This window comes from Aethalodelphis obliquidens, unplaced genomic scaffold (genome assembly GCF_003676395.1).
Source record: "Aethalodelphis obliquidens isolate GAN/ISIS:26980383/991018 unplaced genomic scaffold, ASM367639v1 scaffold66, whole genome shotgun sequence".
In the NCBI taxonomy this organism is placed as follows: domain Eukaryota; kingdom Metazoa; phylum Chordata; class Mammalia; order Artiodactyla; family Delphinidae; genus Aethalodelphis; species Aethalodelphis obliquidens.
In genome coordinates, this window is record NW_020838010.1 from 2,932,430 (window position 1) to 2,953,166 (window position 20,737).

General features: G+C 39.7%; 1 protein-coding gene across 17 annotated transcripts in view; it reads left to right on the forward strand.

Annotated features, from left to right (window-relative positions):
• Positions 1–20,737, forward strand: part of TMEM164 (transmembrane protein 164) — a 177,843-nt gene that overhangs the window by 59,933 nt on the left and 97,173 nt on the right. For all 17 annotated transcript variants that reach the window (XR_003429311.1, XR_003429310.1, XR_003429308.1 and 14 more), the window contains one exon: positions 15,545–15,594. Coding sequence is in view for 9 of the 17 variants with exons in the window: in XM_027089523.1 (XP_026945324.1) it covers positions 15,545–15,594 (50 nt within the window). In the remaining 8 variants the exon portion in view is untranslated. The remainder of the gene's footprint in view (positions 1–15,544; positions 15,595–20,737) is intronic.

A 20,737-nucleotide genomic window follows, 5' to 3' on the forward strand; every position in this document is an offset into this window, starting at 1 on the left:
TTTGAAGTATGGTTTTCTCTGGGTATATGCCCAGTAGTGGGATTGCTGGGTCATATGGTAATTCTATTTTTAGTTTTTTAAGGAACCTCCATAATGTTCTCCATAGTGGCTGTATCAATTTACATTCCCACCAACAGTGCAGGAAGGTTCCCCTTTCTCCACACCCTCTCCAGCATTTACTTTTTGTAGATTTTTTTGATGATGGCCATTCTGACTGGTGTGGGGTGATACCTCATTGTAGTTTTTTTTTTTTTTTTTCTCATTGTAGTTTTGATTTGCATTTCTCTAATAATGAGTGATGTGGAGCAGCTTTTCATGTGCCTCTTGGCCATCTGTATCTCTTCTTTGGAGAAATGTCTATTTAGGTCTTCTGCCCATTTTTTTGATTGGGTTGTTTGTTTTTTTGTTATTGAGCTGCATGAGCTATTTATATATGTTGGAGATTAATCCCTTGCTGTTGATTCATTTGCAACTATTTTAACCATTCTGAGGGTTGTCTTTTTGTCTTGTTTATGGTTTCTTTTGCTGTGCAAAAGCTTTGAAGTTTCATTAGGTCCCATTTGTTTATTTTTGTTTTTACTTCCATTTCTCTAGGAGTTGGGTCAAAAAGGATCTTGCTGTGATTTATGTCATAGAGTGTTCTGCCTATGTTTTCCTCTAAGAGTTTTATAGTGTCTGGACTTACATTTAGGTCTTTAATCCATTTTGAGGGTTATTTTGTGTATGGTGTTAGGGAGTGTTCTAATTTCATTCTTTTACATGTAGCTGTCCAGTTTTCCCAGTACCACTTATTGAAGATACTGTCTTTTCTCCATTGTATAACCTTCCCTCCTTTGTCATAGATTAGTTGACCATAGGTGCATGGGTTTATTGCTGGGCTTTCCATCCTCTTCCGTTGATCTATATTTCTGTTTCTGCGCCAGTACCATATTGTCTTGATTACTGTAGCTTTGTAGTATAGTCAGAAGTAAGGGAGTCTGATTCCTCCAGCTCCATTGTTTGTTTTTGTTTTGTTTTTTTCTCAAGATTCCTTTGGCTATTCAGGGTGTTTTGTGTTGCCGTACAAATTTTAAGATTTTTTTATTCTAGTTCTGTAAAAAATGCCATTGGTAATTTGATAGGGATTTCATTGAATCTGTAGACTGCTTTGGGTAGCATAGTCATTTTCACAATATTGATTCTTCCAATCCAAGAAAAAGGTATATCTCTCCATCTGTCTGTGTCACCTTTGATTTCTTTCATCAGTGTCTTATAGTTTTCTGAGTAGAGGTCTTGTACCTCCTTACGTAGGTTTATTCCTAGGTATTTTATTCTTTTTTTTTTTTTTTTTTTTTTTTTTTGCGGTACGCAGGCCTCTCACTGTTGTGGCCTCTCCCGTTGCGGAGCATAGGCTCCGGATGTGCAGGCTCAGCAGCCATGGCTCACAGGCCTAGCCGCTCCATGGCATGTGAGATCTTCCTGGACTGGGGCATGAACCTGTGTCCCCTACATCGGCAGGCGGACTCTCAACCACTGCGCCACCAGGGAAGCCCGGTATTTTATTCTTTTTGTTGCAATGGTGAATGGGATTGTTCCCTTAATTTCTCTTTCTGATTTTTCATTGTTAGTTTATAGGAATGCAAGAGATTTCTGTGCGTTAATTTTGTGTCCTGCAACTTTACCAAATTCATTGATTAGCTCTAGTAGCTTTCTGATAGCATCTTTAGGACTATCTATGTATAGTATCTTGTCATCTGCGAACAGTGACAGTTTTACTTCTTTTCCAATTTGGATTCCTTTTATTTCTTTTTCTTCTCTGGTTGCCGTGGCTAGGACTTCCAAAACTATGTTGAATAAAGTGGTGAGAGTGGACATCCTTGTGTAGTTCCTCATCTTAGGGGAAATGCTTTCAGTTTTTCACCATTGAGAATGATGTTTGCTGTGGGTTTGTTGTATATGGCCTTTATTATGTTGAGGTAGGTTCCCTCTATGCCCACTTTCTGGAGAGTTTTGCTCATAAATGGGTGTTGAATTTTGTCAAAAGCTTTTCTGCATCTATTGAGATGATCATATGGTTTTTATCCTTCCATTTGTTAGTATGGGGTATCACATTAATTGATTTGCATACATTGAAGAATTCTTGCATTCCTGGGATAAATCCCACTTGATCATGGTGTATGATCCTTTTAATATGTTGTTGGATTCTGTATGGTAGTATTTTGTTGAGGATTTTTGCATCTATATTCATCAGTGATATTGGTCTGTAATTTTCTTTTTTTGTAGTATCTTTGTCTGGTTTTGGTATCAGGGTGATGGTCGCCTCATAGAATGCATTTGGGAGTGTTCCTTCCTCTGCAATTTTTTGGAAGTGTTTGAGAAGGATGGCTGTTAGCTCTTCTCTAAACGTTTGATAGAATTCACCTGTGAAGCCATCTGGCCCTGGACTTCTGTTTGTTGGAAGATTTTAAATCACAGTTTCAATTTCATTACTTGTGATTGGTCTGTTCATATTTTCTATTTCTTCCTGGTTCAGTCTTGGAAGGTTATACATTTCTAACAATTTGTCCATTTCTTCTAGGTTGCCCATTTTATTGGCATAGAGTTGCTTGTAGTAGTCTCTTAGGATGCTTTGTATTTCTGCCATGCCTGTTGTAACTTCTCCTTTTTCACTTCTAATTTTATTGATTTGAGTCTTCTCTCTCTTTTTCTTGATGAGTCTGGCTGAAGGTTTATCAATTTTGTTTATCTTCTTAAAGAACCAGCTTTTAGTTTTATTGATCTTTGCTATTGTTTTCTTTGTTTCTATTTATTTCTGCTCTGATCTTTATGATTTCTTTCCTTCTACTAACTTTGGGTTTTGTGTGTTCTTCCTGCTCTGGCTCCTTTAGGTGTAAGTTTAGATTGTTTATTTGATATTTTTCTTGTTTCTTGAAGTTGGACTGTATTGCTATGACTTCCCTCTTAGAACTGCTTTTGCTGCATCCCATAGGTTTTGGTTTGTCGTGTTTTCATTGTCATTTGTCTCTAGGTATTTCTTCATTTCCTCTTTGATTTCTTCATTGATCTCTTGGTTATTTAGTAACGTATTGTTTAGCCTCCATGTGTTTGTGTAGTTTACATTTTTTTCCCTATAATTTATGTCTAATCTCATAGTGTTGTGGTCGGAAAAGATTCTTGATATGATTTCAATTTTCTTAAGTTTACCGAGGCTTGATTTGTGACCCAAGATGTGATCTATCCTGGAGAATGTTCCATGCACACTTGAGAAGAAAGTGTAATCTGCTGTCTTCAGATGGAATGTCCTATAAATATCAAGTAAATATATGAGATATATTGTGTCATGTAATGGTTGTGTTTCCTTCTTAATTTTCTGTCTGGATGATCTGTCCATTGTTATAAGTGAGGTGTTAAAGTCCCCCATTATTATTGTGTTACTGTTGATTTCCTCTTTTATAGCTGCTGCCTTATGTTTTGAGGTGCTCCTATGTTGGGTGCATATATATTTATGATTGTTATATCTTCTTCTTGGATTGATCCCTTGATCATTATGTAGTGTCCTTCCTTGTCTCTTGTAACATTCTTTATTTTAACGTCTATTTTATCTGATATGAGTATTGCTACTCCAGCTTTCTTTTGATTTCCATTTGCATGGAATATCTTTTTCCATCCCCTCACTTTCAGTCTGTATGTGTCCCTAGGTCTGAAGTGGGTCTCTTGTAGACAGCATATATACGGGTCTTGTTTTTGTATCCGTTCAGCGAGTCTCTGTCTCTTGGTTGGAGCATTTAATCCATTCATATTTAAGGCAATTATCGATATGTAGTTCCTATTACCATTTTCTCAATTGTTTTTGGGTTCGTTTTTGTAGGGCCTTTTCTTCTCTTGTGTTTCCCACTTAGAGAAGTTCCTTTAGCATCTGTTATAGAGCTGGTTTGGTGGTGCTGAATTCTCTTAGGTTCTGCTTGTCTGTAAAGCTTTTGATTTCTCTGTCGAATTTGAATGAGATCCTTGCCAGGTAGGGTATTCTTCGTTGTAGGTTCTTCCCTTTCAACACTTTAAATATATCATGCTACTCCCTTCTGGCTTGTAGCGTTTCTGCTGAGAAATCAGCTGTTAACCTTATGGGAGTTCCCTTGTATGTTATTTGTCATTTTTCGCTGTTGCTTTTAATAATTTTTCTTTGTCTTTAATTTCTGTCAACTTGATTACTATGTGCCTTGGCGTGTTTCTCCTTGGGTTTATCCTGCCTGGGACTCTCTGCTCTTCCTGGACTTGGGTGGCTATTTCCTTCCCCGTGTTAGGGAATTTTCGGACTACAATCTCTTCAAATATTTTCTCGGGTCCTTTCTGTCTCTCTTCTCCTTCTGGAACCCGTATAATGCGAATGTTGTTGCGTTTAATGTTGTCCCAGAGGTCTCTTAGGCTGTCTTCATTTCTTTTCATTCTTTTTTCTTTATTCTGTTCCGCAGCAGTGATTTCCACCATTCTGTCTTCCAGGTCAGTTATCTGTTCTTCTGCCTCAGTTATTCTGCTATTGATTCCTTCTAGTGTATTTTTCATTTTAGTTATTGTATTGTTCATCTCTGTTTGTTTTTTAATTCTTCTAGATCTTTGTTAAACATTTCTTGCATCTTCTCCATCTTTGCCTCCATTCTTTTTCCAAGGGCCTGGATCATCTTCACCGTCATTATTTCTGAATTATTTTTCTGGAAGGTTACCTATCTCCACTTCATTTAGTTGTTTTTCTGGGGTTTTATCTTGTTCCTTCATCTGGGACATTGTCATCTACCTTTTCATTTTGTCGGTCTTTCTGTGAATGTGGTTTTTGTTCCTCAGGCTGCAGGATTGTAGTTCTTCTTGCTTCTGCTGTCTGCCCTCTGGTGGATGAAGCTATCTACGAGGCTTCACACTGTTTGTTGAAGAGAATTTTTTTTCATTGAATGGTCTTGGTCCCCTTGTTGAAAATCAGTTGGGAGGGTTTATTTTTGGACTTCGAATTCTTTCCATTAGCCTATATGCCTGTCCTTGTGCCAGCACCACTTTGTCTTTATTACTGTTGCTTTGTAGTAAGTTTTGAAATCTGGAAGTGTGGATCTTCCTACTTATTCTTCTTTTCAAGGTTTTTCTGGCTCTTTGGGGTACCTTGCAATTCCATATTAACTTTAGAATTATTAGCTTGCCAGTTTGTATAAAGACATCTGTTGGATTTTTTTTTAATTTTTATTTTTTTATTAATTTATTTATGTCTGCCTTGGGTCTTTGTTGCTGTGCGTGGGCTTTCTCTAGTTGTGGCAAGTGGGGGCTACTCTTCATTGTGGTGCGTGGGCTTCGCATTGCAATGGCTTCTCTTGTTGCGGAGCATGGGCTCTAGGCGCGCAGGCTTAAGTAGCTGTGGCGCACGGGCTTAGTTGCTCTGCGGCATGTGGGATCTTCCCGGACCATGGCTTGAACCCGTGTCCCCTGCATTGGCAGGCAGACTCTTAATCACTGTGCCACCAGGGAAGTCCCCGTCAGTTGGATTTTGATAGAGATTGTGTTGAATCTATCATCCAGAATTTGTGAGTTGTATAACATGATCAGAGCTTTGTTTTAAGAAGAGGAACCTGGCAGTACTGTATGAACTAGAGTGAAGAAGGGAAGACACTGGAGGCCTTGAGATCAGATCGGAAACTGTTATAGTAGTTGAAGAAAATGAGAGCGAGTGAACTAGGAAAAGATAATGAGGGTGGATTTGAGATATACGAAAAGGTTAAATGTCAAGATGACAGGACTTGGAGACTGACTACATATGGGGCCTGAGAAAGAGGGGTGGCATCAAAGATAGCTCTGAGGCTTGAAGATAGGCTAATTGATTGGATAACTGCTGTTTTTTAAAACTTTGTATTTTATTTTTTTATTAATTTTTTTAATTGAAGTGTAGTTGATTTGCAATGTTTTTTTAGTTTCAGTTGTACAACAAAGTGATTCACTTTTATATACATGTGTGTATATATATATATATATATATATATATTCAGGTTCTTTTCCATTATAGGTTATTACAAGATGTTGACTATAGTTCCCTGTGCTATACAGTAGGACCTTGTTGTTTATCTATTTTATACATAGTAGTTTGCAAAAACTTTGTAACTTAAAATGATTTTCAATTTATAGAAGAGTTGTAAAGATACTACAGAGAATTTCTATATACCCTTCCTTCAACTTCCCCTAGTGTTAACATCTTGTATAACCATGGTAAAATCCTGAAAACTGAGAAATTAGCATTGGTGCTTGAACTAAACTATAGACTTTATTCCGATTTCACCAGTTTTTCCACACACGTCCTTTGTCTGTTCCAGGATCCAGTCCAGGATCGCACATTGCGTTTGGTTGTTAGGTCTCCTCCGTCCATGACAATTCCTTAGTCTCTGTCTTTTATTACCTTGTCAGTATTGAAGAGTACTTGGTCAGTTACTTTGTAAAGTGTTCCTTATTTGGACTTAACTTGATTTTTTTTTCATGATTAGATTTGAGTAATTTTGGCAAAAATACCACAGAAGTGATGTCCTCCCCTTCTTGGTGCATATCAGGGGGTACATGATGATATATGTTATTTCTGGTGATGTTAACCTTGGTCATTTGCCAGATTTTTCCACCGTAAAGTTACTATTTTACCTTTGTAATTAATAAGTACTTTCCATGCAAAAATGATCATCTTTCACTACTAATCAGCATCTATCAATGGTTCTTGCGTACAATTATTGCTGCAGTGTTTGTCTAATGTTAATTTTGCTTCCCTCATGCCTTCTGCCTTTATCAGTCGGAATTCTATTGTTGGAAGAGCTGTCCCTTCTCTCCCATTTTTTGAGGGAGCAGTTAAGCGAGGGAAGAGGTTAGGGAAAGAAGACGGCAAGTTCAGATTTAGGCATGGTAGGCATGAGATACCTGTATAACATACAGATGGAAATATCCAGAAAGCATTTGTTATCTGCATCAAACAACAGTTGAGTTTAAGATGTTGGAGGCAGGCACTATTATTATTTTCTGTTTTAGAATGTAGAAACTGAGGTTCAGGGTGAAAACCTGAGGCATAGTGGGCAAGGCAGCTGAGGGCCACATTGTCTAGAGCCTTAATTACCCGACAGATGACTTTGGAATTTGTTCAGTGACTCACCAGTGCCAATTAAAAATTCGCCAGGAGGGAACAATTGATAATCAGATCCTAGCTCTTGATAGCACTGTGTGCAGCCATAGGGAGCCGCTTAATATTCCAAATTAAATAAAATCTAAGTACCTAATGAGTTGTATAGGCCATTGGGAAAAAAGAGGTGTTATCTGGAGTTATTGGAGAAGGCTTTGTGCGGGAACTAGAACTTGCTATGGGCCTGGATGGAATTTGCAGTGAGTGGAGAACAGAAAGGGCATCCAAGAAGGGTGATGCTATCAATAGCTCATACTTATTTTATTCCTTACAATGTGCCAGGCACTGAACTAAGGGCTTCAAACTAAGTGCTTTAATCTTCACCTCTACCCTATGAGATAGTACTAATGTAATTCTCATCTGACAGACGAGGAAACTGAGTCTCGAGTGTTTAAGGATTCTCTCCTTGTAGGCGGCTGGACAAGGGAAGCCAGGTAATATATTAGCACATTATAGTACAAGCATGGAAATAGAACAAGTGTAGTTAGATGAATTGGAAGTTTAATCTAAGCTCTTGCTGATGTAGCGCACAGTAGGGATGGATTTTCTTTTGAGATCAGAATAATTATAGCTACTATGTCTTGAGTGCTAGCTATGTGCTAGACATTGTGCCAAGTGCTTTGATTGCTTTATCTCATTTGATCCTCTCCAAAACCTCGTGAGACATAGGTGCTATTTTTATCCCTATTTTAGAGTTGAAAATTCCTCCAGTCTCTTGTCCAAGGTTACAGTGCTGGTGAGCGGCAGAGCCAGCATGTGGACCCGAGTCTGTCTTTACTCTAAAGCCCATAATCTTAACCACTTAGCAAGGCTCCCTATCCTGCTTCCATTCTCTTAATAGGGATGAATTTGGCAGTGGGACCAGAAAACTTGATGTTTTTAAGCTAAGCTTCTCTGGTCCCTGGATAGTGCTTGGATGTGGACACTACCAAGTATATATGCCTTTGTGACTCTCCTTTTTCTATACCTCAGTCGTTGGCCAACCCCGTTCTTTCTTTGGGTATAATTCAAACAGGTTACAATGTGGTCTTTCAAGTCTGGGAACATTCTGGCTTTAAAATGAATTTGCAGTCTTTTAAATCTATCGTATGTTGATTTTTGAAGCCTGAGAGTTTGTTAGCAGGTACTCCAATTTCCCTTTTGTCTAAATTCTTGAGAGAAGGCTCTCTGTCAGCTCCTTATACTGACAAAAATGGTAATTTCTCAGAAAGAGGTAAACAGAAGGAATTAATGGGAGGATCGAGGAAATGATGCTTTCTTTTGTTATTTGAAGGGTAAAAAAGAGGTAGCTAAAAGAAGAAAGATGAGAAGGCCATTCTCATGGAAGAGTGAGTAGGATTAGCAGTGATACAATTTCTTGATTTGGAGATTTAAAATTTTAAAATATTATGAAAACAATCGGGGACTCTTTTTTTAATCCCAGGGTTGTAAAAGACTCAAAGCATGGCGTCAAAGATAGAAGCCATCGAGGAAATAACAAGTATATCTGATTACATAAAGATATAAAAAGTTCCATACGAAACTACCGTAACCAGAGCTACAACAATGGCAACATGGGAAAAATATTTGCAGTAAATGTCAAATAGTCTGTATTCAATGTCATTAAAATGTAAATAGCTCTTATAACCCAATAAGAAAAAGAACATACTAGTTGAAAAACAGGCAAGGCCACAGATGGTCACATCCCCAAAGAAGAAATATGGCTGGCCAAAAACCATGTTAGAAAATAGTTTAATATTTCTGGTAATCTGAGACATGCAAATTAAAGCAATAAAGAGTGTGTGTGTATTGTAGTGGAGGAAAATTAATTTTCCTTCTACCCTTCTAAATTCTTGTCTGAGATCCCCTTGTAATAAAAGACAGAATAACAAGAGGAAAACAAACAGACATTTAATAACTTGTATACCTCCTGTGTTCATGGGAGAGACCCAGGAAAACTGAATAACTCTGTCAAAGGGCCCAAGCCACCACCTCAAATATCATCTGCAGCTAAAGACAAAAGGGTGGAGGGAGCCAGTTCCTGAAGGTGACCAGGAAAAGCACAGTAAACAAGGGTAAGGTTGTTATGCAGATTTAAGTTGCTGCCTTTTCTATTGATAAGGGTTTCTAGAGATTCAGAGTCATCCTTCTCTTGTACAGAGAGACACCCTTACAAATGGAGTTTTCCTTTATAAATGTAAATGTCTCTTACAGAAAGAGTCTTATATACTTGATTTTCAGGGCTTCTCCTGTATCTGCTTTTTTTTTTTTTTTTTTTAAACCAGCTCAAAATAGTCCTTATGCCAAAGAGACATATTCGGGGGTGGCAAATTCTGCTCCCCTTCAGTGTTTTGCCTTTTAAAAAGTGATAATGACCTATTTGGCCAGGCTGTAGCAGAAACACATTCTCATATGTTGCTGGCGAGAGTATAAATTCAAAGACATTTTCTGGAAGGCAGTTTAGAATTATCCGTTAAAAGCCTTAAAATGTATATTCCCTTTGAAGACCTAGAAATTCTTATTCTACAAATGGAGGCTAAATAGAGAAGGATCTGAAAATTTAGACGTGACTTACGTGTGCGACAGGAGGAGATTGGTTGAGTAAATTGTTGCATATCCATATAATTGAATAAAATGAAGCTATTAGAAAATGAGATTGTAGAAGCATGTTTATGACATGGAGTATGTTCAGGATACAGTTTGGGGCAATGCATGAGGCCATGCTAAGGAACTTGAGCTTTTCTTGTAGTTACTGGCCAGCCATTAAGGGATTTTAAAGGGTAGCTCAGAGCTGCATTTTAGATAGATCCCTCTTGCAGCAATGTGTCTGGAGGCAAGAGGCCAGTGAACATTATTTCAGTGGTCCAGGGAGAGAGAAGATGAGGACCCAAGAGTATAAACATTGGTGAACAGAGCCTAGGACAGACTTTGGGCAGCCCAAGGAATGGTGGGTAATGTTTGTAAGCACTCCTGTTTAGGAACCCCCAAATGGTCGGGTGCTCTCATAGGCGGTGGAGCCAGGAGAATTGGAGCTGCAAGGGCTGGGCCTCGGAAGATTGTGTTGCAGGCCAAACACAACTCTCCTGTCCCTCTCTTACTCTCTTTCCCTTTCATTTCGTTTTCCCATCCCTCTTCACTGCCTAACCTGGCTAGCCCTTCAATTAGGATGGTCTTGGTGACTGGCTGTCCTTCCCAAATACATTTCTCATAGTGTTACCGCTTCCTCCTGTGAACAGAAATTATCTTCTTTCCGCGTTATGACCATGGGGGTTTACTGAGTCTAATGTTTGGGTAGAGCAGAATTTGACAGGGAGTTGGATATTGATGCCGGTGAACTTGGGGCTGATATGACTGTGGAACAGAGACAGGAACAGGAGTGGGTCGAGTGATGCTGAGAGCTCGGGTAGGGAAGGTGGGAACCTGGTACCAGAGTGGTTCAGAGGTAGAGGATGAACTGGAACAGCTGCTGGTGCCTAGATTAGGTGCTTAGGAAAAAGGTGAATTTTCGAGTTTGTGGGCAAGATGCTAGAGAGCCAGTCTCTCCTGGGGAAGCTACGAGAGCGTGGTTTTTGAATGGAACCTGAAGGGTTTTCCAGGAAAAACCAGCCAAACAAGAGTCCAGTTCTGTAAGGATTCAGGAACTGCCAGCACCCAGCAGATCTGGGAATGAAGCAGGTTGGTGGAGCTAAGATGAGCCTGTCCTTAGAGACTGCTGGACTGTGAAATCCATCTGCGTAAATATAATTTGCTGCCCAGGCAGGTTTGTGTTTTGAGATGTCTCGCCTTGTGAGGAGTAGATTTTTGTGTGGTACAGGTGTGGGGCTCCTGCGGTGGCACCATGTGTTCTGTTGGGGGGTCTAGGGGCAGGGCTAGAGTCTAAAGAAGAGAAGCCCCCGTGAGGCTGGGACCATGTCAGGTATGAGGTGGAAAGTGTGTTGATCTGGGAGTTAGGGGACCTGGGTTCTTGCCAGAAACCTTGTCAGAACCTTCCCCCTGGGTTTCTCCATCTGTAAAATGGGATTTCATAGCAAGGCCCTGCTTACCTCCCAGGCGATGGGTAAGTGGAAGTGCTTTGTAGCATCTCTCTGTGTGCTCCCTGCCCACGCCCTTTTCTTCAGGTGCCCAGCTGGGCGGATGGCAGCATGAACACAGAGTGCCGAGTCGGTGCTGGGATGTGCTCAGATGCCTTCTCATCTTCCTGCCGTCCTTGTTTGTACTTCCAAGTGTCCTCTCTTCCCACCCTGTTTGCAGCTTAAGGGATAGTTTAGCTTTCCGTCTGCTAGGCTGAAACAAACGCTGGCAAAATTTGGAGGCAGTTGGCAGCCAATCAAAGAAGAGAGCAGGGATATTCGGGCCAAGGCTGGGGGCCTTTGGGCCTCTGAATTAACATGTTATCTTCACTCCTCTCCTTTGGTTAATGGTGATTATGGATGTGCCTCCAGCATGACAAAGCAGAGAGGTTTAGTGTCATAAATCTATGAAGTTGCCAGAGGAGACTGTGAGTTTACTGGAAAAAGATACGATGGAGTTGGGATCCTTTTTCATATAAACTAAAAAAAATTTTTTTTAAAATTTTGTTTATTTTTGGCTGTGCTGGGTCTTCGTTGCTGAGTGCGGGCTTTCTCTAGTTGTGGCGAGCTGGGGCTACTCTTTGTTGCGGTGCGCGGGCTCCTCATTGCGGTGGCTTCTCATTGCAGAGCACAGGCTCTAGGCATGCAGGCTTCAGTAGTTGTGGCACACGGGCTCAGTAGTTGTGGTGCACGGGCTTAGTTGCTCTGCAGCATGTGGGATCTTCCCGGACCAGGGCTCGAACCCATGTCCCTTGCATTGGCAGGCAGATTCTTAACCACTGTGGCAGGCGGATTCTTAACCACTGCACCACCAGGGAAGTCCCTGGGGTCATTTTTCAAATCTCCTTTTTTGATGTGTCTACATGTATCTGCTTTAAAGGTTGCTTGAAAAAGATACCCTCTATCCTGGTGTTGGGAATAGACAGGCAAGACGAGGAAGGCCAACGTGCTGGTTGGAAATGACATGGCCACAGGAAAGTAACTGTTGGAAACTCAGTTACAGTCAAGACTAGCAGAGCTACCTGAAGAGAAATCAGATGCATGAGTGAGTTGGGACTGGAGGCTTGCTTTCTTCAGTAGGTTTCTGGGCCTCTGGCATAGGGCTGTCGTGGATCAGAACCAGCCAAATGGAGCAGTTACAGGGAAATTGGCCCCCAAGAATCTGCTTATCTCCTCTTGGCTGTGGGTATAGAAAAGTAAGAGTGAACAGTGGGGCCCAGTGTCGCATTTTTGCTTCTCTGTTTTCGCATGTTGGAAGTATCTAGGGTATTCCAGAAGCTCAGGAGGGCTGCTGGCATGGCTCTTAGGTGACTCCAGAAGTATTCTTTCCAAGGTGGTTAGGGGCCCCTGTCTGCTTTCTATATACTGTAGCTTCTGAATGTAGCCTTTGATGGGCCTGATGCTGGGTAACTCTCTACAGCCTCCAACTTGGTCCCTTGCCTACAGTGAGTAACTTTACTGCTGGGACAGTGGTAAAGAATACCAGCTTTGTTTCTTTCTTGGACTGCTCCTGACAGGTGGGGTTGAGGAGTGGGGTTAAGTTCATGTCTGGATGATTGAAATTCCAAGTTGACAATCCTTGTCCCAAACCATTAAGGTCAGATGTATTTCATAAGTCTGAATTATTTGGATTTTAGAAAGGCAATACAGTGAACGTGGTTTTTTTTTTTTTTGGCTGCGTCGGGTCTTCGTTGCTGCATGTGGGCTTTTCTCTAGTTGTGGCGAGCGGGGGCTACTCTTCGTTGCGGTGCGCGGGCTTCTCATTGTGGTGGCTTCTCTTGTTGAGGAGCTCGGGCTCTAGGTGCGCGGGCTTCAGTAGTTGTGGCACGCAGGCTCTGTACTTGTGGCTCGTGAGCTGTACAGCTCAGGCTCAGTAGTTGTGGCACATGGGCTTAGTTGCTTCACGGCATGTGGGATCTTCCTGGACCAGGGCTTGAACCTGCGTCCCCTGCACAGGCAGACAGATTCTCAACCACTGTGCCACCAGGGAAGCCCCAGTGAACGTGTTTTACAGACACTCCCAGTGGGGTCTGGGACAGCACCCCGTATTCAAAATACATTCTTTTTGTGGAAAATGTGTGTATACTCACCATAAATGGAATAAAGAAAGTCTGTAAGTAGCCCCAGCTCAGTTCAAGTCATATCTGCTACCAAATTAGTTTTGAAAAAAAACCAAACAAACCAAAAACAGACTTTTGGTTTTTAGAGCTTTTTGGATTTGGCGATTGCAGTTAAAGAATTGTGGACCTGCAATTGTCATTGGTTTTGCACTTTTAATCAAATTGATCCACAGGGGAAAGGCATGTTCTTGATGGATATTTTCTTGGCGGGGTTCTCTGATGAAGTATTGTGTGGGTAATGGACTCCTGGCCGTGTTCCTTTCAAGACCCTTTTTCTTTTCCATTCTTTCTCTTCTTCGTGGCAGGGATTCAAGCAGGTGTCTCTACTTATAGTGATTTTCCTTATAGTACCCTTTCCTCTTAAGTGTAGATTCTGAGAGAACTGAAGGACAGAATATAAAGAATATACTCGTGACAAAGCAAACTAGCCCATAATGCAGATAATGTCTGCTCATAAATGCTCACCACAAGAGAGGGACACATATCAATGATTTTGTATATCCTCACCATAAAGTCACTGTAGGTAAAGTAACTCCATAAACATGAGTTTCATTCTTTTGTCAATCCTTCTCCTGCTGAATGTCTTTTTTTTTTTTTTTCCTGAATGTCTTTGATCAAACCTTCAGCACATCTGGCTGCCTGGAGTGTCTGAATCTCCTGGGGCATTTGTTAAAATGCGCAGATTCCTGGAACCCCAAACTTCTGGAATCAGCATTCCCAATGGGGGGAGCCCAGGAATTTGCACATTTTATAAGTGCTCTGCAGGGCTTTCCTTGTCCCTCTTGAGAACCAGTGCTTTGGTGCAGTCAGACTGCCACGGCTGTAGGTTTTTGAAGGCTGTAACCCAGGCCTAGTTCAAACCAAGTAGCATGGAACTGATGGTCTCTTAGAAGGACCAGGTTCTTTTTGTTTGGTTTGAGCAGGGAGACTAGAAGAGGACCCACTTAGTCATGCTTCGAAACAAACCAATCAAATGTGAAGGAGGAAAATAATAATAATAGAAGAAAAACAACGGAAGTTTAAAAACATGTATACCTCCTGTATACATGAGGGAGACTCAGGAAAACTGACTAACTCCCTGAAATGGCCCAATCCACCACCTAAATACCATCTTCAGCCAAAGTTAAAACAAAGATGTTGAGTGTTGGTTGGTGGGTAGGGGTGGAGGAGACCAGTTCCTGGAGGTGACCAGGAAAAGCACAGTGAACAAGGGTAAGGTGGTTAGGCAGATTTAGGTCCTTGCCTTCTCCATTGTTGAGAGTTTCTAGAGATTTCGAGTCTTCCTTCTTTTCCTAGAGGGAGACACCTTAGCAAATGGAGATTTTCCTTATAAGTGTAGATGTCTCTTACAGAAGGGTAACTTCTACACAGTTTTCAGAGCTTTTCCTATGTCTGTTGTTTCTTAAAAACAACCAGCCTAAAGTAATCCTTATGCCAAAGAAACAAACTTTGGGGTAGCAAATTCTGCTCCCCTTCAAAATCAAAGGGAGGTTAAGGGCCTGGGGGGTGGCAATATTGATAGGATTGCCAGATGAAATACAGGCTGTCCAGTTAAATTTGAATTTCAGATAAACAATGAATAATGTTTTAGTATATGTACGTTCCATACACTATTCAGGATATACTTATACTAAAACATTGTTCATTGTTTATTTGAAATTCAAATTTAACTTGGCATCCTGTATTTTTCTTTCTAAATCTGGTAAAGCTAGGTATTGATTAACCCACCTTCCCCCATGGGAGGCAAACCAGATGGCATTTGTGTATTTGTCCTATCTCAGAATCCATTTTTACTTGTCCTAGGTTAAAAGCTTGTCATACTGGCTACTCGCGTCATGCTGATCTTGAAGAATTGAAAAACTGAGTCTTCTAGAGGTTAAGAGGAAGTGTTTTAGAGGCTGAAATGGCTTAAGAAAAGCTCTCCCCATCTCTTACCCCTCCACCAATTACTTCTTCCGCTCTTCATCCATCTCTTTCCCTCTCTCCCCGACCTACCCCTTCCCCATCACACACACACAGCCGGAACAGACAGGCACACACAGATGCATGTGCAAACACAGACATGTTTGGAACACCACCTGCTTGTCTTTTAAAGACTTTTATGTTACATTTTCTGTGTAAGAGTTTGGTTATTAATTATTATTATTAAAATAACACTGTCTCACTGTGTCCAGCATTTCTCTTGATAACCATACTTAATTTTTTTTCCATTGCAGATCTTTCTCCTGGCCTGCCCTCCATGTCCGGGAGCTGTCGTCGTCTTCAAGTAAGGGGAGATTGTTTTTCTGTTGCCATTGCTGAACTGCCTTGTCTGTTTGATAACAAAGGATGATGAACACATTGCTTGTGACCACCTTGAACCTGCAGTGCTTTGTGTCTGGGCTTCCCAAGGGACAAAAGTCTTCAAGGGTCCAATGAAACAGGCAAATGTTGTATGTGGAGATTTGGCCTTTGTGCTTTTGTCAGGCCCTGACAGATCCTTTTTAGCGATTCTTTGTGGTGGTGTTTTATGGCCAAGACATTCCCCCTTGGAAGTTTGCCGCCCTCGTAAAGTTTCTCTTGAGTGTGCTCAAGTTTCTCTTGAGACAGCTCCCCTCCTTTAGCGAATCTTTGTACTGTGGTCCTGCTGTTCCACTGAGGATACTTTGAAGGACTTTGTTTTGTGTTTTTATGGGGTTTTTTTGTTGTTAAAGTGCAAATTAAATTGAGGAGAGAAAAATATCACCTTATTACAAGTCCTGACTTTCTTTAAAATTGAAAAGCATCAGATCCATTAAAGTGTATTGCAGGCAAATCACCTTTGTCTGAAGGCAAGTTTGCTTAAATGAAATTCTCAAGAGTCCCGGAAGGCTCATTTTAACCACCAGTTGTGACCATCTCATTTATCAAACCTTTTATTAGAGTTGCTAATGAGAAGCTAAATCGACCCAATTAATTTTGTCTCTTTCCCCCTTCTCTGGCCCCCATTTTGGAGCTGTTTCTGAGCAGGGAAATGGCTGCAAGCCAGAGAGAGAGGGCAAAAAGTAAAGAGCCCAGCCAATCCTTAGATAATTGAGAGTGGTGTAAATGGCTTTCTGATTTAGTTAAGTCTTTAAAGTGTTAGGTAGGGGAAAATATACCCTATTTGCTGCTTCGGATAGCTCCTTGGAATAGCCACTTAGTCTCTTGCCTAAGGTGAATAACTTTCTGCTGGTTGAGGGGTAATGGATCCTGATTTCATAAGCTCTTACTTGGACAGCTTCTAAGCGGAAGGTGTATTTAACCCTGTTTTCCCCCCTTGATTTCCCAAAATGGGCTCAATTTTTCAGTGTCATGTTTTAAAAGTCACATTTATTGGTTTTATTTCATTATTATGAGAGTAACAGTTCTCATTATAGAAAATGCAGAAACGTAAAGGAGAAAATAAACACCACCCCTAATCCCACCAAGAGATTATTTTGGTTATTGCCTGCCTTTTTTGCTTTTTTTAAAATTTAACAAGCAGAGACCACATTTAGGTTTTTTTATTGTATCTTTTATAAATTGAATTCAATTTATGTGTGTTTGTACATATAAAATACATAAATATAACTGCTGGATTTATTTTTTTATAGTGGTCCTTTTTACCCTGTCCTTTTCCTTATTTGGTTTGTCCCTTGCCTCTACCTTTCCACATCATCCCTGTATATTACCAAACCAGTATGTATCCTTCCATATTTTCTCCATGCTCACAGGTATACACACGCACACACACACGCACACACACACACACACACACACACACACGGGTTTTGGAATGTTTTGCTGTTTTTGTTAATTGTTTTATAAAAATAGAATTCTATATATACTTTAACACATCCTACTTTTTTCATCTCATGAAAATCTATCAAAGCCTCTTGGTATGGCTCTTATTCTTTTAAAAGACTGGAAAATATTTCATGGATGCACTATTTATTTAGCTATTCCCCTACTAATGAACATTTACATTCTTTCCAGATTTCGGCCACTACAGTCGATGCTTGAATTAAACATCATTGTGCTTATGCCCTTATATACTGGTGCTTTCAATTTATACACACAGACACAAATGTTTATATATAAATAAATATTTGTTTCCAGATTGATTTACAAAAACAGGCTGTTATAATTCACTTTTCCCTTTTATATGTAACATATGAGATTATTGTTTGTTTCACATCCCTACTAGCATAAGGTTTTATGGTTCTTTTATAATTCTGACAACTTAATGGATGTATTTCCTTGGCTACTAATGCATTTTGGTTTTGTCTCTCTCTCTCTCTCGTGAGACTTTCTCTCTCACAAGAGAAAGTCCAATTGGATTTTCTCTTTGAATTATCTGTTCATATTATCTGCCCATTTCCTAGGGGTTATTTATATTTTTCTTAACCTGTAAGCCCTCTTTGTATATTTTGGATATTGGCCCTTGGTCTACCATCTTTATTATAGATATCTTCCCCAAATCTGTATGTATTGACTTTACTGATGGTATATTTTTCCACATAATCTTTTTCATATCCAAATATGATTATTTTCTTATAGCTTCTGGGTTCCCAGTCTTTGTTAAGACTGTTTTCTCAAAGATGGATAACCAGTGACAGTAGCATAATATGTTAAGTAATCCTTACTCTCCCCTGTGAACTGAACTGCTATCTTTGTGTCATGAAACTTTTTATATACGAGGATCCATTTATGGAGTCTCTGTTCTGTTTCATCTGTGTGTCTATTTGTGTACCTAAATCATGTTGATTGGATTACATTAGATTCAATAATATTTTTCTTGGCTATTCTTCGGTATTTTTTCTTTTCTGCACATTTTAATATCACTTATTCAGCCCTCCCAACCCCACCCTATTGGGATTCTAATTAGAATTGCATTAAATTTATATTTCAGTTTTGTAAGAATTGATTTTTTAAAACCTATAGCTCTTTTTGTCTAAGAAATGGCATTTCTTTCCATCTGCTCAGATCTTGTTTTATGCCTTTCTTGATACATTTATTCTTAAAGATTTAAGGACTTTTTTGTTTGTTATGAGTGGAATACTGTCCTCCTTTCCATTCCTAAATGCCTCTTGCTAGAATAGAAAAAGTTTATTAATTTTAAAAATAGTTTTTATATCTAGCTATCTTACCTAATTGTTTTGTTAGTTCTGGTAACTTTTATTTTAGTTTTATCTTTTCTTTCCAATGGTTATATCATTTTCTTCTGTTTTTGCTAGAAACTCAAAGACAGCGTTAAATAAAAATGATGCTGGTGGGCCACTCTGTCTATAACTAATTTCAAATAGAAATGGTGTTCCTCCATATTTGCTGTTGGTATTTGTCAAATAGTCTATTATATTTAAATAGTCTCCACATTTACTTGGAGATATTTTAAACGGAAATGGTTCTGTATTTTATCAAATGCTTTTGATAAACTAGGGTTTATTGGGGTGGCTTGTTATACTATCCCATCGATGTCTCTGCTGAGTTTGCCACCAATTTCAGACTCTTGTATTTGTAACAGCCAGCAGCCAGATTTCTCTTCACCATTCTTCCCAGACTGTTCCTTTACTCACACTTTTTTCATAGCTAGTCCGAACCATTTTTTCCTTCCAAATGAACTTAAAATGTTTTTGTCAGACTCTTCCTCCAAATACTGTTATTTTGATTGGAATTACTTTAAATCTAAAATTTCGTTAATGTCATTACCATAGTGAGTCTCTCTATCCGGGAAAAGACATATGGTAGATTTCTTAATTTATTCTAGGGTGTGTGTGTGGATGGTGTATCCCGCAGATTTCTCATCAACGTCATTCCTGGACAGTTTGTAGTTTGTGGTATCATGTATTTATTATATTTTCAAACTAATTATTACTGGTACATAGGAAAGATTTTGATTTTTTTATATGTTTATTTTATATTTGGCCACCATGCTTAACTCTTTTAGTAGTTTTTCAGTTGCTTCACTTGGATTATTTTGGAAATTAATAGTATCAACTTCCATATGATAACTTTATCTCCCTTCAAAGAGCAACTTTTTTCAAGTCTGATTGTATTAACTAGAACTTCCAGGACGATGTTAAATAATAGTAGTACTGGCCGGAATTCTTGCCTTGTTTCTGATTTTAGTGGAAATGTTCCTAGTGTTTTCTCTGTTGACTCTCATGTTATTTGTTGGTTAAGATTAAACATCCTTTATAATGTTAAAGAATTTATTCTTAAGTTATCAACCCCCCCTTTTAAAATCAGGAATGGTTGTTGAATTTAGCTAACGCTTTTTGAGAATCTATTGAGAGGTTCATTTGGGTTTTCTCCTTTGACCTCCCCATTTGGTGCGTTACATTAATAGATTTCCTAATAACAACCTTTGTTGGATTTCTAAGGTCAGCTTTCCTTTTCCTCTGCATACTTGGGAGAGGTTCAGATCTGACCACCATACTATGAATTTGGTAGATTCTGCTCTTTGCCATCTCCAATGTGAAATTTAATTCTGCTGCAACAATATTTCTTTGTAATTCTTCCTTGGTTTGCTGAGCTTTCTCTTCACTCCAGTTTGGTGTCTTTCCTTCTCAATATGTTTTGATTCCAGTGGCTTTCTATACCTGTTTCACAGAGTCCATGTTTTCTTGTGTTCTCTTGAGGATGCCATCTTCTAAAATATTTCTTCTGGTTCGGACACTAAATGTAGACTTTTGTGCTTCCTCCAAGTCTTCAGAATGATACACGTTTCCCTTCTGCTGCTGGAGGTTTTCATAGGAAGCATGCTGTCTTTGGGGGTATGTTTATGCATATTAGAAGGAAGATTTATTTATTCTTTGTTAAAGACACAGGGCATGTGGATTTCATTTGAGTATCCTCATATTCTCTTTGGTATTGGTTAGAACCCCTTCTCAGCTCCACTCCTGGTGGCCAGTTTGATGCACAGAGCTTCCAACCCATTTCCCAGTGTCTAGCGGCTTCATCTGGTGGGTTCTGCTAGACGCATATAGAATCGCTTAGTCCTACTACTAGATTCTCTGACATGCTGAACATATAAAGTATGTGAAAAACTACAGCCTCCAACATGCATTGGTCCCTGAGTTTTACTTGTGAAGTCTCCCACTCCCAGAATGCAGTGTGACAGTACCAAAGCCATCACTTCAGCCCTTTCGGTGTGTGGGAGGAGTCTCCAAATGGATATAGACCAGCTTTGGGAGTTGTTGGTTTTCCTTGCAAACAGTAGCCCTGTAGTGGAGGCATCGCTGTCCAGTTTACTGGTTCCTAGATGATCTCTCCATTGCTAAGCCATGGGGCTGACAGTGCTGTAAGGTCTCAGTGTTTTACTATCTCGTTTCAGGTTTCTGCTGCACGAATTGGCCCCAGGTTGTTTTTTTCTCATTTCAGCCTTAGGTTTATTGTTAATGGAGATTTCTTCCAGATTATTCTAACAA